This window comes from Mustelus asterias, chromosome 5 (genome assembly GCF_964213995.1).
Source record: "Mustelus asterias chromosome 5, sMusAst1.hap1.1, whole genome shotgun sequence".
In the NCBI taxonomy this organism is placed as follows: domain Eukaryota; kingdom Metazoa; phylum Chordata; class Chondrichthyes; order Carcharhiniformes; family Triakidae; genus Mustelus; species Mustelus asterias.
In genome coordinates this window covers 13,555,530-13,572,772 of record NC_135805.1, presented here as the reverse complement: position 1 = coordinate 13,572,772, position 17,243 = coordinate 13,555,530, and the positions used below count along the sequence as shown (strand labels likewise).

General features: G+C 42.5%; 1 protein-coding gene across 1 annotated transcript in view; it reads right to left on the bottom strand.

The window, feature by feature from the left end:
• Positions 1-17,243, bottom strand: part of LOC144493948 (serine/threonine-protein kinase MRCK alpha-like) — a 498,859-nt gene that overhangs the window by 134,949 nt on the left and 346,667 nt on the right. The window contains exons 10-12 of the mRNA XM_078213524.1: positions 15,846-16,012; positions 13,347-13,469; positions 2,456-2,589 (exon numbers count right to left, since the gene is read on the bottom strand). Coding sequence (XP_078069650.1) covers positions 2,456-2,589; positions 13,347-13,469; positions 15,846-16,012 — 424 coding nt within the window. The remainder of the gene's footprint in view (positions 1-2,455; positions 2,590-13,346; positions 13,470-15,845; positions 16,013-17,243) is intronic.

Below are 17,243 nucleotides of genomic sequence, written 5' to 3'. Positions count from 1 at the left end.
AGTCCAACGCCGGCATCTCCACATCTTGTATTCTATGCCTTGGCTAATAAAGGTATGTATCCCAAATGCCTTCATAACCACTTTGGGGCCCTTAGCTCTCTTGGAGCAGCAACAGTTGAGAGGGGACTTTGATTTGATTTATTATTGTCACATGTATTAGCATACAGTGAAAAGTATTGTTTCTTGCGCACTATACAAAGCGTACCATTCACAGAGAAGGAAAGAAGAGAGTGCAGAATGTAGCTACAGTCATAGTTAGGGTGTAGAGAAAGATCAACTTAGTGCGAGGTAGGTCCGTTCAAAAGTCTGATGGCAGCAGGGAAGAAGCTGTTCTTGAGTCGGTTGGTATGTAATCTGATAGAGGTGTACAAGATTATGAGGGAGCTAATCAGGCAAAGAATTATATTATGAATGGTAGGACCCTGAAAAGTACAGAAGATCAGAAGGACTTTGGCGTCCACAGTTCTCTGAGTGGAAGTATTTGAGAAGTTGTGTGGTGTACCTTTTTTAAAATGACAGTTGTTCCTTGCCTTGGGTTAAACCGCTGGATTGTTATAGTTAAAAATCTAGAGTTGTTGCCAAGAGAGTGTATTTAAATATTTGTATACTTATACAAGTATATTGTGTATTTTTGGACAAGTGTTTTTTTGGGGGGTTCTTCTGCAAGACTTTAAAAAAATAAACCTTTTAATTTTTAAAATTCTAAAGGTGTTTCTGGAATTCTATGCTTTTGGGGTCCATAGCTTTTCCTCCTTGTTTTCAAAATCAGTAAGACAGTTTTCCCTCTGGAATCTGGCTTGTTCAGCAATAACCTCTGTTGTGGTCATAACATCGACCTGAAATATTAACTCTGTTCTCTCTCTCCACAGATATTCCAATCCTTGAAGTTAGAAGGACAGGTAGATTAGTCGGTCAAGAAGGTATATGGAATACTTCCCATTACGGACCAGACACAGAATAAAAACGATACTAGGAGTGTATTAAAAAAATGAATTAAGCCACAACTAGAATATGGTTCTAATTACTCCATTACAAAAATGATATGAATGCATCAGTAAGAAATAGACAAAGTTTACATGGATATTGCCAGAAATTGAGAATTTGAACCATGAGAGAGATCAGATCAGCTGAGGTTGTCTTTTTTGGATCAGAGGAGGTAGGAGGAGGTTTAGTTGAAATGTAGAAAATTATAAGGGCTTGAGATAGAGTGGATAAGAAGAAAATATTTTCCTTATTAAAGAGGCCAATAACCAGAGCATAGATTTAAATTAATTAAGAGGATTAGAGGAGAAATGATTCACTCAGGGGGTGGGGAGGGGGCAGGTCTGGTTCTCACTGACTGAAAGAGTAGGAGACGCAGAAACCCTCATCATATTTTAAAATATTTGGTATGTGTTTGAGATTCCATTTACTGTCAGAGCTACTGACCAAGAGTTAGAAGTAGAATCAGGCTCGTTTACTCTTGTTTTTGGCTGACACAGACACATTAAGCCAAATGGGTTTCCTCTGTGCCCTACATTTTCAAAGTGTAGGATTTTATAGTGTCCTGCTGTCAGGTTTGCAGGGAATAGTACTGAAAATTCCCAGATAGCATTTCCCTTATCCTCCATCCCGTCCCTAACCTGTCCACAATTTTACATGGGGTTGGCGAGGCCATTTAGCACTTACGGGCTGCTTCCCACCTTGCCCCCAATTTGTCGGCTGTTGGGAAGGAGTTCAGAGGCAGGGGGTAATCCTGGCAGGTCATCCTGCTTGGGACCCAGGTGGGACGATGCTTCTCTCAAGGGTACCCTTTCAACATTGGGCACCCCCTTCCCACCAAGGTGTGCCCCCTGCAGGTGCTCTTCTCACTTGGACCCTGACACCCCTCAGGCTTCACCCCACACTTACCTGGGACTTGGGCGCTGCTTGTAGTCCCAGTTCTGGCTGCTGCTGCCACTGGGACCGAGCTGGCGACCAATCAGAATGGTCAGCAGCTCTCTGAGTAGGGCTCCCACTTGAGTCAGGGGATGGAAGATGTTTCCAGACAATTAATGTTTCTTGTAGCATTCTCTGAACCTTCGGGTAGCAGGAAATCCACTATCCGAAAAATCCTGCTGCATGTTTCTATAAAAATGGTTCAGCCAGGAAGTCCGTCAAACACTGGGACAGCTTTTTCCTTTCAGATGATAGCCCTGCTGTGTTTCCGGGGGGGGGGGGGGTTCTCTTTATCTCAGGATTCCACTCAATTTTTCTGCTTTTGCTTTGCTGTTGATGAATGTTGCAAGCACGCATGGAAAGCACATGATTCATCAAGGTTTGATATCACCAACAGGGAAATAACAGGTCTTGCATACGTTTTATCAAATACTTGCAAGTAGCACAATTAAACCATCTTTCACAAAAATGCAGCCACCGTTCTAGCACACTCAACCTGTCAAATGACCGAAGCAACTGATCATGAATATGCAATTACCTTTTGAAGATCGTCTTTCTCCTGCTTTGCCAATTTGATTTGCTTCTCAAGTGATTTAATTTGCCTACAGCCATCTTCAAAATCTCTTCTGATCAGACTGGCTTCTTCGAGTTGCTGCTCCAACTGACCACAATCTGGAACAAGTAGCATGAAAATTGGTTACTTCACCTTACAGTAATGCCATCTGTTACCCATTTTAAACCACCCCTCCACACCAGCTGCCTGAGCACAAACACAATACAACACCTGGCTGTCCCAACAACCACAAAACCAAATACAATAATGTTGCTGCTCTGAACCCAACATACAAAAAGAGTCATCTGTCCCAGGATTCACACAATGGAAGTCCTAATACCCAGCAAGCCAACTATATAAGCAATCAGCACATAGCAAACCAACAGAAACTCCACAAATGCAATGCAAAGACAATAAGCTAGCTCAAGGTGGAACAACGCATGTAATTTATGTAAGTTAGATGTTTTTTATGGGATTGAGTTAAAAAGAGTCAGAAGGAGCTCTCCTCAGCTGAAGATATTTGCTTATATAACAATTCCAGAATGTCAGAAATGATCCCATACAGTGTTAGCACAAGCAGAGGCAGGCTGGCAGCGAGGAAGATAAAATGACCCACTTGGGCACAGCATAAAGTTCTTTTTATACCTGTGTTCACAGCTGAAAAAACACAGTTGGGTTGCACAGGTTTGCCAGTTGTGGTACAGGATCCATGTCAATAACATGTCACTCTCCTGAAGGAGGGCAAAACACAAACAGTGGTAGACTGTTGACTCCAGGATGGTGCCTGCATTTGTGAAGTCTTCAGGAGATGGTGTTTCTTCTAGATATCAGAATAATAATCATCCACTGATTGCCTTTCTACGAGGGTTTTTGGGGGCATGGTTATGTGACTACACTAGCAATCCAGAACATTGGCCTAATGATTCAAAAACTTGAGTTCAAGTCACCACAGCGACTGGCGATTTCACTTAATTAAATCTGGAATGAAAAGCTAGTCTAATAATGGTGATCATGAAAATACTGGGTTGCTATAAAAACTTATGTGCTTTAGTAACCGTCTGTACTACATGTGATTCCAGACCCATATCAATGTGGTTGGCTCTTAACTGCTCTCTGAAATTGCCTAGGAAGTTACTCAGTTGCAGTGCAACAGATAATAAATGCAGGCCATGCCAGAAATACCCACATTCTGTGAATGAATTGAAGAATTACTTGCAGTGCCATCCGTATTGCAGATGGGATACTGTCCTGCTGACTAGGAGCATATTGAGGCAGCTCCCTGACACTGTCTGCAGTAACACTGCCAATCTCTCCAGCATGCTTACTTTTGTCTTGTACCACCTCAACAATTAAATATTGTATTCAAAATGTTTTAAAAACAAAGATTTTAAAAACTGTTTGAAAATTAAAATTTCAGAAATAGGAGAAAAATATCAATCAGAATTACTAAAAAGATACTTGAAATTTCAGCATGGAAACTGTTAGAGGACAGCAAAATACTCTGGGATTTAAAACACTGATAAAGACTATGAAAACAGAGTGGATTAGTTTAGGATAAGAATCACAGACTTTCTTATACATATTTTACAGAGGTACTGTCTGCATAGAAACACATATAACCACAGTCAGAGAATTTAAACATGTACTTCTGAAAAGCGTGTTACTGAAGAAGCATACAGCATGGCTAATGACACTAAGTTCTAAGGCATCATGGGAAAATAGGCCAGTAAAGTGAACCACATTCCTTCTAATAATACACTTATAGAAGCATGACTCTTATCAGCATGAATACCAGACAGCTCAGTGACGAGACATTCATTGAACAAGGACACCAGACAGCTAATGAATAAGCCAAGTATACTACCAGATAAGAGTTTAGGCAAGGTGGCCATAGGAAAGTCAGACAGAAATCGTTAGAGAAATCGTGAGAGACTGAGCAGATTGGGTTTGTATTCTTGGAATTTAGAAGGCTGAGGGGGGATCTTATAGAGACCTATAAGATAATGAAGGGGCTGGATAGGGTAGAGATGGAGAGATTCTTTCCACTTAGAAAGGAAACTAGAACTAGAGGGCACAGCCTCAAAATAAAGGGGGGTCAGTTTAGGACAGAGTTGAGGAGGAACTTCTTTTCTCAGAGGGTGGTGAATCTCTGGAATTCTCTGCCCACTGAAGTGGTGGAGGCTACCTTGCTGAATATGTTTAAATCACGGATAGATGGATTCCTGATCGGTAAGGGAATTAGGGGTTATAGGGATCAGGCGGGTAAGTGGAACTGATCCACTTCAGATCAGCCATGATCTTATTGAATGGCGGGGCAGGCTCGAGGGGCTAGATGGCCTACTCCTGCTCCTATTTCTTATGTTCTTATGTTAGAATTTATTGTTCTAATGGTGTCAGAGAATATCTGCAATTGGCCAAGGAATATGACATTCACTAATGATGACTGACTTGTAATAATGATGATTGGCTCGCAGGTAAGATTCTTTTGGAAGTTGTATAATTGTATTGCCATTGTGATGTAACTTCAGAGAAGAGTTGGATTGCCCAGCCCACAGCGTGGGCTGGTCAAAAAGAAGCATTTTACACCAGGATACTGTGTCGTGAGTCTTTGTATTAGCTCAAGTTAAGCTCAATACATAGTCTCTGATAAAACCCCTACAGAAACATATAAAGTCAATGTAAGAGCTCCTTTGGTCAAGGAGCTACCTTTATTCTCATTCAGAAAAATAAAAAATCCAAAATTAGTACAACTGAAGAGTGGTGGATGCTAATTTAAACAACTTTGCATGAAATATGTGGCCATCAGGAGGCTATCAGCCAACGTGGGCCCAAATCCTTGGGCTCACTTAAATTTATTAGCAGGCTTGGAAGAAAGTGGCGCACCCACTTCAGTGCTTCCCCTTCTCCAGTTCTGCCCCTACTTACTCTCTCGGTACACAGGACTGTTGTTTACCCCAATCAAATTTCTTAAGCACTTAAGTTATTGATTAACGTGCTTCCCTTCAATGAACAAATCCAATTCTTCCAGTCTTTCCATAACTTTTGAATCCAAGAGTCACCCTGGCTGCCTTCCCTCTACAATTCATTCGGGCACTTCTGAAGCCAGGTGCCAAAAACAGCACGCTATTCCAAAACAAGCATCAAAAAACTGCGAGTGAAATGTCCTCGTGTTGAATTTCTCCTCGTTTAGAGCGAAGGCAAATAGCTAAAACAAAATTAAACAAACAAACTCTTCTATTAATTCATTCCTATATCATTCCTTTGATGTAGTTAAGAGTTCAATCGGAAGTACTTTGTCACATTACCTCTACATGATCCCCAAAGTAAATCATGGGGGACCAAACATTAAGACCACATACCACAAGCACAGCATAAGTTCATAAATGTTGGCAAAGCTTGGCAGTTGTTTCTTAATCGTTCAAGACTTTAATGGAAAAGGAAATAGTGGGTGGTGTAATATGGAACACCGGCTGACAATGCGCCTGTTTTGCACTGGCCAGGTTAATTTCACCGAGTGCAGTTAAAATATTTCCGGGCTTGTTCAATAGTCCATACAAGTAAATAAGTGTAAAGTAAGTACGGATTTTCCCATATTTGATAAAATGAATATTTGTTATTCAGTTACTACTTTAAAGCTCAAAGCAAAGCTAGAACTCTGACCACCCTCTCCTAAAATTGAAAACACATGGTGTTCTAAATACACAAAATGTCATGTTTTATCAAATTCCCTATAGGATTTAAGAATGAAATGCCTGACAAACTGAGCCAATATTTTTTTTTAAGAAAAGCAGATTTCATTCAGAATTTGCCGACGATAGCACTGAACCCCTTTGATAATAATGTCCCTTTCTTTCTCTCATGTTGACTTGTCATAAGTACGCGGTTCCCCAATGTTTAATGTCAGTGTAATGCACTGCCGCGGGCTAAATGATTTCCCCACCTCTGCAGTTCCCCCTCTTTTGCACAAGTGCCTTCCAAACTGCTCAGACTAAAAATGCAGAGGACAAGGGTCAGCAGGCTGCGATTACAGTCAAATTGTTCACATTTCATTCTGGGTTCTCTCATTCTGAAGGATTCTGCTCAGTTCTCTTGGAGACTGGGGGCTTAATGGAAAGCAGGCTAAAGAGAAGTAGGGCGAAGGTGAAAGAAGCTCCTAATGTTATTGCCTGACATAATGTGGAACTGAAATGTAGTGTGCTAACATTTTACTGTGCAAAGGACATAGAAACCCAGGTTTGATTCCTTTATGAAATAAATTAAAACTGGACAACAAATATCCTTCTGCAACGTTAAATTTTACATTGCTGCTTGATCCAAAATGTGGCACATAGAGAAGCATTTCCAAGGACAATAATCCATCCATCAAGCTCTTCACTGAAATTCCTTTGACGGTCTGAACCATGAATATTCTCGTGGTTTTTTCCCAGTTGTAATTCCTTGAGGCTAGCAATGACAATCCTAGCTAACTATGTCAGAGTTCCTCTACAAGCACACACAGGCCATAGGTAGCATCAGATAACTTTAAACACCTCAACAAAGCCCCACAAGCACATACAGCCAACAATGTGGCACAATAAAAGTCTCAAGATCACATGATCTGACTGCAATGTTTTTTTTTTAAATAGGAGCAGGAGTAGGCCATCTAGCCCCTCGAGCCTGCCCCGCCATTCAATAAGATCATGGCTGATCTGACGTGGATCAGTACCACTTACCCGCCTGATCCCCATAACCCTTAATTCCCTTACCGATCAGGAATCCATCCATCCGCGCTTTAAACATATTCAGCGAGGTAGCCTCCACCACCTCAGTGGGCAGAGAATTCCAGAGATTCACCACCCTCTGGGAGAAGAAGTTCCTCCTCAACTCTGTCTTAAACCGACCCCCCTTTATTTTGAGGCTGTGTCCTCTAGTTTTAACTTCCTTACTAAGTGGAAAGAATCTCTCCGCCTCCACCCTATCCAGCCCCCGCATTATCTTATAAGTCTCCATAAGATCCCCCCTCATCCTTCTAAACTCCAACGAGTACAAACCCAATCTCCTCAGCCTCTCCTCATAATCCAAACCCCTCATCTCCGGTATCAACCTGGTGAACCTTCTCTGCACTCCCTCCAATGCCAATATATCCTTCCTCATATAAGGGGACCAATACTGCACACAGTATTCCAGCTGCGGCCTCACCAATGCCCTGTACAGGTGCATCAAGACATCCCTGCTTTTATATTCTATCCCCCTCGCAATATAGGCCAACATCCCATTTGCCTTCTTGATCACCTGTTGTACCTGCAGACTGGGCTTTTGCGTCTCATGCACAAGGACCCCCAGGTCCCTTTGCACAGTAGCATGCTTTAATTTGTTTCCATTGAGATAGTAATCCCATTTGTTATTATTTCCTCCAAAGTGTATAACCTCGCATTTATCAACGTTATACTCCATTTGCCATATCCTCGCCCACTCACTCAGCCTGTCCAAATCTCTCTGCAGATCTTCTCCGTCCTCCACACGATTCACTTTTCCACTTATCTTTGTGTCGTCTGCAAACTTTGTTACCCTACACTCCGTCCCCTCCTCCAGATCATCTATATAAATGGTAAATAGTTGCGGCCCGAGTACCGATCCCTGCGGCACGCCACTAGTTACTTCCTCCAACCGGAAAAACACCCATTTATTCCGACTCTTTGCTTCCTGTCGGATAGCCAGTCCCCAATCCACTTTAACACACTACCCCCAACTCCGTGTGCCCTAATCTTCTTCAGCAGCCTTTTATGGGGCACCTTATCAAACGCCTTTTGGAAATCCAAAAACACCGCATCCACCGGTTCTCCTCCATCAACCGCCCTAGTCACATCTTCATAAAAATCCAACATGTTCGTCAAGCACGACTTTCCCCTCATGAATCCATGCTGCGTCTGATTGATCGAACCATTTCTATCCAGATGCCCTGCTATCTCCTCTTTAATAATGGATTCCAGCATTTTCCCTACTACAGACATGCACAGCACTGATGTTGGTCTTCAAATTGGCATTGCCAAGTAACTTTTCTAGTTGTGCAGTTGTACACACAAGATGGAAGCTGGCCAGACACACTGCACCAACTAAAACAAGCTCAACAATAATTGGAGACGGGACTCTTGCCTTTGTGTACCTGGAATTTTCGCTGCAATTTCCCAAACCTGTTATTTTGGGTTGGATTTTGCCATTTGCCTCATACAAAATCCACTCAGTGCTGGAAGCCTCCATTAGGGAATAACTTATTTAACGTTAAACTTGTTTTTACTCTAATAATAAAAAACTACTGCAGCTTTTGCATTAGTCTGGACTATCCCCTTCCTTCTCTGGTGATAGTGACTGCTGCTGGGATGTATCAGCAGATTTACTATAGTCTCAGGTTCCACAATATTGGCAGCACTCCAGTACATCACCCAAGTCACCATTCACACAATGGGTAGGGCATCACAGTGAAGCTCAATTCTCTTCTCACACCCATGCACACTTACTGCAGGGAACATTGCTGTGCTTCCTTCCCTCCAGAATCCATGGGAACTGAGGCCGATTGTCACAACTCAAATGCTTTCATGCAAACTGAGAACTGAACTGGAAGCTCTCAGTGTGGTGTCACATGGCAGGGGGCCCCAACCCATTTCCTATGATAGTGCAACATAAAAACATAGAAAATAGGAACATTTGGCCTTCGAGCCTGCTCCACTTTCCCCCATATCATTTGATCCTTTACCCTAAGAGCTATATCTAACCCCTTTTTGAAAATATACAATGTTTTGGCCTCAACTATTTTCTTTCGTGGTGAATAACACAGGTTCACAACTCTCTGGTGAAGAAATGTCTCATCTCGGTCTTAAATGGTTTACCCCGTATCCTTAGACTATCACCTCTGGTCCTGGACACCCTCACCATCGAGAACATCCCTCCTACATCTGCCCTATCTAGTGCTGTTAGAATTTTAAAGCTTTCAATCATATCCCTCCATACTCTTCTGAACTCCAGCGAATATATTCCTAACCGACTCAAAACTCTCCTCATATCCCAGGGATCAGTATGGTAAACCAACTCTGCACTCCATCTAGAGAAAGAACATTCTTTCTCAGATAAGGTGATCAAAACTGCACACAATATTCCTGATGTGGCTTCTCCAAGGCCCTGTATAACTGCAGCAAGACATCCCTGCTCCTGTAGTCGAATCCTCTCACTATGAAGGCCAACATACCATTTGCCTTTTTTACTGCCTATTGCACCTGCATGCTTATTTTCAGTGACTGGTGTACAAGGACACCCAGGTCTTGTTGCACATGCTCCTTTCTTAATTTGTGGGCGGCACGGTGGCACAGGGTTAGCACTGCTGCCTCACAGTGCTAAGGACGCAGGTTCGATTCCCAGTTCAGGCCACTGTCCGTGCAGAGTTTGCACCTCATCCCCGTGTCTGCGTGGGTTTCCTCCCGGTGCTCCAGTTTCTTCCCAGTCAGAAAGATGTGCTGGTTAGGTGCATTGACCCGAACAGGCACCGGAGTGTGACGACTAGAGGATTTTCACAGTAACTTAATTGCAGTGTTAATATAAGCCTACTTGTGACACTAATAAATAAACTTTAAACTTTATAGCCATTCAGATAGTAATGTCTTCCTGTTTTTGTTACCAAAGTAGATAACCTCACATTTATCTACATTATATTGCATCTGCCATACATTTGCTCACTCACTCAGCCTGTCCAAATCACCCTGAAAGATCTCTGCATCCTCGTCACAATCACCCTCCCTCCCAGCTTTGTGTCACTGCAAATTTGGAAATATTATATTTAATTCCCTCATCTAAATCATTAATATATATTGTGAATAGCTGGGACCCAGCACTGATCCATGCAGTAACAAACTAATCACTGCCTGCCATGCAGAAAATGACCCGTTTATTCCAACTCTTTGTTTCCTGTCTGCCAACCAGTTTTCTATCGATCTCAATACACTACACCCAATCCCATGCACTTTAATTTTACACGCTAATTTCTTAAGTGGGACTTTGTTGAAATCTTTTTGAAAGTCCAAATAAATCACATCCACTGGTTCCCCCTCATCAACTCTACTAGTTACATCCTTGAAGAATTCTAGTAGATTTATCAAACATGATTTCCCTTTCATAAATCCATGCTGCCTCTGGCTGATTCTACCACTGTTTACCAAATGCCCTGCTATAAAATCTTTGATAATTGGATCTGCAATTTTCCCCACTACCGACGTCAGGCTGACTGGTCTATAATTTCCTGTTTTCTCTCTACCTCCCTTTTTAAATAGTGGGGTTACATTAGCTACCCTCCAATCTGTCGGAACCGTTCCAGAGTCTACTGAATCTTGGAAGATGACCACCAATGCATCCACCAGTTCTAGGGCTACTTACGTACTCTGGGATGTAGATTATCAGGCCCTGGGGATTTATCAGCCTTCAATCCCATCAGTTTCCTCAACACCATTTATCTACAAATACTGAAATTCTTCAGATCCTCGCTCTCACTAAATCCTGTGTTCTCTAACGTTTCTGATATGTTATTTGTGTCCTCCTTTGTGAAGACCAAAGAATGCATTCAGTTGGTCGGCCATTTCTTTGTTCCCCATTATAAATTCCCCTGTTTCTGACTGTAAGGAACCTACATTTGTCTTCACCAATCTTTGCTCTGTTTCAAGTGTGCAGGAGCAATAGCTCTCAAAAGTAAGGTATGTATGTGTATCACCAGTGAGAAAACAACACAATTGCTGTCTCTGAGGGTTGTCCACTCTACAGGCTTTTCATGTGCTGGGAAACTCTTTCTATTGATTCTAGGACACTGCACAGCTGAGAAGCATTAAGCTATAAATCATTCAAACAGGACACACAAAAAAATCTGAATTTTCACTTGTACTGGAAGCTTAAATAACATTCACAGCAACAGAATGCAGAAATGCAATATGCAGCTGGATGGTCAGTCAGTGAGACAGCAGAGTTCAACAGTCTCAGACTTGGGTCTCTGTAGCTTTTATGTTTCAATTAAAATCACCTCCGGCAGCAAGAAACACAAACCTACTTTGGCTCATGTGTGCAAGTGTATGATAACCCATTCTGTAATTAACCGATAAATGGATTATTTGGGTAGCTCAATTCGAACCATTCTCACCTTTTGTTACGGAGCTCAACACTTTAGCTTACAATCTAGGCTGACAAACCAAATGTGCCTGTTATTCGCAGAAATGTAAAATCAGACTATTTGCTCCCTGACTCGCTCATCAGTCACAGTAATCACAAAAAAAGGTTTCCAATCTAAGGGGTACAAAGCTCAAATGGGCAGTTAGCTGGTCAGTCACTGTCAGATGTGGCTAACCAACTGAAACAATATCACTTCTCCCTCTCCATGGCCAGGTCCTCTCATGCTGAAAAGCAGGTACATCCCAGCTCTGAAGCTCAATATGTAACAGCTTCCTCCATAGCTCCATCCTCATCAGACAATCTCCACAGCGTCTGTCTACTGCCCCCACACCCAGCTTCTACAAGGCTGAAGTCTACTTGCAACATCGACTCTCCTCTTGCCCTGCTCCTCTCTTTCAAAGCTTTACCCTCCTGAAAAGGTTCAATCTCAACACTTTCACCCTCTCCAGTTACCAACTTCCAACTTTTTCCTGCCTCTCTTCCAAACATGCTTTCACCTTCCAACTCCATGGCCATTTCTCCCTGTCTGAATCCACCAGGTTAATTTTCCATAGACTTGTTCAGTTTTCACACGGTCAATTCATGCTGACCCCCATCCACTTTCCTCCTTCTATAACAATGCCTTTGAATCTTCCCTTTCTCCTTGTCCTCTTGCAGCAGGAACACCTCCTTGTAATAACTATTCCTTCTTTGGCTGCAGTGTCACTTCTGGCACATAAGTTTTCATCTTTCCCCTCTCCCAATCTCATGCATAGCAGTCACTGTCTATGATGAGAGGGTATTGGTACAATGAGAGATTCTAAAAGCTAGGACTATATTAATTGGGAAAATGGGCAAAGAGGCCAAGTAATATTTTTTTGAATATTCCAGCTACTGTAAGAGTTCATGGTATTTAGTTCTCAGAGGTTTTCTGTCTTCTCCCTCCCTATTGGCCATTTTTACCTTCCAGGTCTTTCCTGGACTCTGAGCCTCTATTTCTGCTCAAACCTACTAATGCATTACCTACAGTATAGGAAGATAACAGTTGATAAAGCCTGTTTTTCAAAGATGTTGCAAAAAGTCAGTACAGGAAATCTTGTTTAGGGGACAGTTGCTTTAGAATAAACAATTGCAACTGTTTACATGACTAGGCAGTCTTTGAAAGATTTACTGTAGATAGAATATGGTTTACAATACCAAAACAGAAAAGACTGTAAAATCTCAGCAGGTCTGCCAGCATCTGTGGAGAGAGAATAGAGCCAATGTTTCGAATCAGGATGACCCTTTGTCAGAGCACATTCTGAAGGGGCTTGAAAAGGGCTGATGCTAAGATGATTGTGAGGAAATCTAGAACTAGGAGGCGTAGTTTAAAAATAAGGGGTCTCCCATTTAAAATGGTGATAAGGAGGGATTTATTTTCTCAGAGGGTTGTTTAACTTTGGAATTCTCTGCCCTACACAGCAGTGGATGCTGGGTCATTGGGTATCTTCAAGCTTTAGTTGCACGGATTTCAAGTACTTACCAAATTCCCTTTGGGAAGTTACTACAGATTCAACTCCCACCACCTTTTCAGGCAGATCAAAACGCGCATTTTTAAAAAAAATCTCCGTTCTGGCATGATACATTGCACCTTCAGAATATTCACATGGTTTGAACAACAACATAATTATCCCAACACAGCAAACTGGTGTGAATGGCAACATAAAATTGAATACATTACCTAATGCTTGTTGTTTCAATTTTTCCACCTCCTCTTTCAAATTTTTAATTTCTAGTTCTCTGCTGGCAGTTACTGGACCATCTACAGTTGAATACTGGAGCGCCTGAACGGTCTGCGTGGACTCTATCGAACAAAACCAAGCAAAGCAGTGTCAATGCTCTCGGAATTCTGTGACTGCTCCATGGACAAGGCAGAGGGTATAAGATGAGATAGTGCGCTTGCCTTTTTTTAAAACTTAAAGTGAATGATGTGGATAACCCGTGGCAGTCTCACACACTGTAAACATTACAGCCTAGAAACAGAGCTGTTCAAAATAAAGTGTACAATTGTGCCTACTGCAACAAGACAGACTGTTAGGGCATTGGAAAGGGTGCAGCAAAGATCAACTCATTTACAAAGGGAGAATGGACTGCTGGGGAAACAAACAATGGCGGGGGGTGGAATCTGTAAATTCAAGAAAGTGGGATCAAACCTGGAGGAAAAGAATGATGAGATTTATTTGATTCTGAGTCTGTGTAAATTGATCAGTCTCAGCCTGGGCTGCATTTGGCCTCAACATCACTGGGTTGGGAATGCAAAGTATTCAGGGATCCAGTCCTCCTACCTGGTTCTTGCTGGAAAGTACACGGGAGAAAACAAGGATCAGGCTCCGCTGTTGCCCTCTGGGCTCCTACTTGAAGAGTGGCCACTTGGGTGAGAAACCAGCAGGCTGCCAGCATTACAATAATCGGATTAATTAAGTGCTTCATGTCCTGCCTCTGAGAAACCTGCTATTTACAATACGTAATGTTCTGCCTCTTCATTTTAGTGTAGCTACCCTTCACATAAAAGTGCCCAAACCAACAGTAGGGGCAATTTTCCTGGTGCCACCCCCATTATCCCCTTCTTCCTGTAGCCCCTCCTTTTCAGATAACAATCCAATTCCCTCTTGAATGCCTTGATTGGACCTACCTGGAAATGTATTCCAGATCCTAATCACTCACTGCATGAACTGTTTTCCTCACGTCACCATTGTTTCTTTTGACTATTACTTTAAATCTGTGACCTTCTGTTCACAGTCCTTCCAGCAATCTCCCTATCTACTCTGTCCAAATCCTTCCTGATTTTGAATATCGCGATCAAATCTCCTTACAACTGCTTTTTCTCTTAAAAAAAAAACAGTTCCAACATTTCCAACTATCTATGCAATGGAAGTTCTTTATCTCTGTGACCATTCATGTGAACCTTTTCTGCATGTTCTCTAAAGCCTTCACATTTTCCCAAAGGTTTAACACCTTGAACTGGATGCAGTACTCCAGTTGAGTGCTTTATCAGCTTTGATTACAGACAGCCTGTCCAGTACCTCCTCTCTAACAATTTCACACCCTTCAGGTGTCTGAACTACCCCCTCTTTCAACATGGCCTGGGTAGCATCTTCTGCCTTGGTAATGACAGATGCAAAGTATTCATTCAATTCCTCAGCCATGCCTCTGTCTCCATGCATAAAACCCATTGTCAGTCCCTAATTGGCTCCATGCCTCTTTTACCATCATTTTACTATTTATATGCCTATAGAAGACTTTTGGATTCCCATTTTACATCAGCCATCAGTACATTTTCATACTCTCTCTTTACTTCTCTTGTATGTTTTTCACTTCCCCTTTATACCACCTTCTATATTCAGCCTGGTTGTATTGTCCACCTGACATCGGTCATAAGCATATTTTTTCTTCGTCATCTTAATCTCTATATCTTTTATCATCGAGGGAACTCTAGGTTTGTTTGCTCTGCCCTTTAGGAAAGATATACTTGTCTCTGCCCGAACTCTCTCCCCTTTGAAGGCATTGTTCAGCTACTATTTTGTCTCCAATTGATCCGGGCCAGATCCACTCTCACGGAAGATGTCTTTCCTCCAGTTGGTTATTCTCTACATTAGTGGAATGGTAAAAGCTTTAACCAGTGGAGGTTCAAAGAGACTCAAGGGTCCAGACACACAGATCATTAAAATGTCATGGACAGGTCCAGAAAATAATTTAAAACAATGATGAAATACTGGCCTTTATATCTAGAGGACTAAAATACAAGGGTGCAAAGTTATGTTACTGCTACACATGGCCTTATTTAACACATACCTAACGTACTGGAGAATCTAGGGCTAGGGAGAAGACTTAAAACTAGGCCTTTCGGGAGTAAAATTAGGAAACCCTTCTATACAGAAAGGGTGGTGGAATTTTGGAATTCTCTCTGCGAATGGCAGGTTAATTATCACTTTAATTATGAGTTTGGATGGATTTTTAAGTAAAGGCATTAAAGGATATAGGACAGAAGTGGCTATATGGAGTTAGGTCACAGATCAGCCATGATCTCATTGAATTATGGAAAAGGCTCGAGGGGCAAAATGCTCTACTCCTTGTTGCTATATTCCTAACAAGGTGGCTTAGCATTACAATTTTCCAGGTACCAACAGTAATACTTCACAATGCCCGAAACCAGGAGGTCCTTTTGCAGCTAAACCCTCACCTTGGAGTTTCCTACTCAGTTCAAGTTTTTCTTGCTCTAAGCGTCGTATCCTTCTTTCATAAGCCTCGGTGGCTAAGCTGTCCTCTAACGTCCGCTGAACGTTGATATCGACCTCTGTGGAGGATGAACCAGCAGCATCTCTCAAACTGCTTCTGTCAGACAGAATACTGAGAAGAAAACAAACGTATTAGAAAATACCTCGACATAAGAGGTAAAGAATAAATGGCGTAAAGCAAAGGGCGGCACGGTAGCACAGTGGTTAGCACTGCTGCTTCACAGCTCCAGGGACCTGGGTTCGATTCCCGGCTTGGGTCACTGTCTGTGTGGAGTTTGCACATTCTTCCTGTGTCTGCATGGGTTTCCTCCGGGTGCTCCGGTTTCCTCCCACAGTCTAAAAATGTGCGGGTTAGGTTGATTGGCCATGCTAAAATTGCCCCTTAGTGTCCTGAGGTGTTAGAGGGATTAGCGGGTAAATGTGTAGGGATAAGGGGATAGGGCCTGGGTGGGATTGTGGTCGATGCAGACTTGATGGGCCAGATGGCCTCTTTCTGCACTGTAGGGTATCTACGATTCTATGAAGATCAAAGATTTTGGAAATATCTGTAATCACGGTACAGCTAGCACTTGCCATAAAAATGCTCAACTGCTCACTTATATGCCTTGCTAAATGGACAGGCTGTACCTGAATTTTAAATCTGTGCCTGAAAAGTAACCAATAATTATACTTAGATCTGCAACGAACTATAGACTTGGGACTTGTGGCCAGTTACTTAAACTACAAGGAAAGTCTGAGGCTGGTACTTTCCACTACACATTGGCTTTAACCATGAACAGTGGGGAAAAGGAATAAAACCTATCTTGTAATAATTGATGGTAGATTTGAGATGTTGTTACATTCAGAGAGTGAATGCTCTAAGCTGCAGCTTTATCCAGCCAGCAGAAAGACAGGTTTAAAACTGGCTGCATTCATGTAGACCAGCTGCTGGGAAACCTGTTGCACTTGATCTGACTGGCCACTAGTTGTAGCAAGTCCCAGCAGTTTCACAACTGTGTTCTAATCGAATGACAGCTGAGTGCTGAAGGGCAGTACAGTGGCACAGTGGTTAGCACAACGTCAGGAACCCGGGTTTAATTCTGGCCTCGGGTCACCGACTGTGTGGAGTTTGCACGCTATCCCCGTGTCTGTGTGGGTTTTGTCTGGGTGCTCCAGCTTCCGCCCACACTCCAAAGGTGTGCGGGTTAGGTGGATTGGCCATGCTAAATTGCCCCTTAGTGTCAGGGGGATTAGCATGATAAATACATGGGGTTATGGGATAGGGCCGGGGTGGAATTGTTGTCGGTGCAGACTCGATGGGCCAAATGGCTTCCTTCTGCACTGTAGGGATTCTATGATTCTAT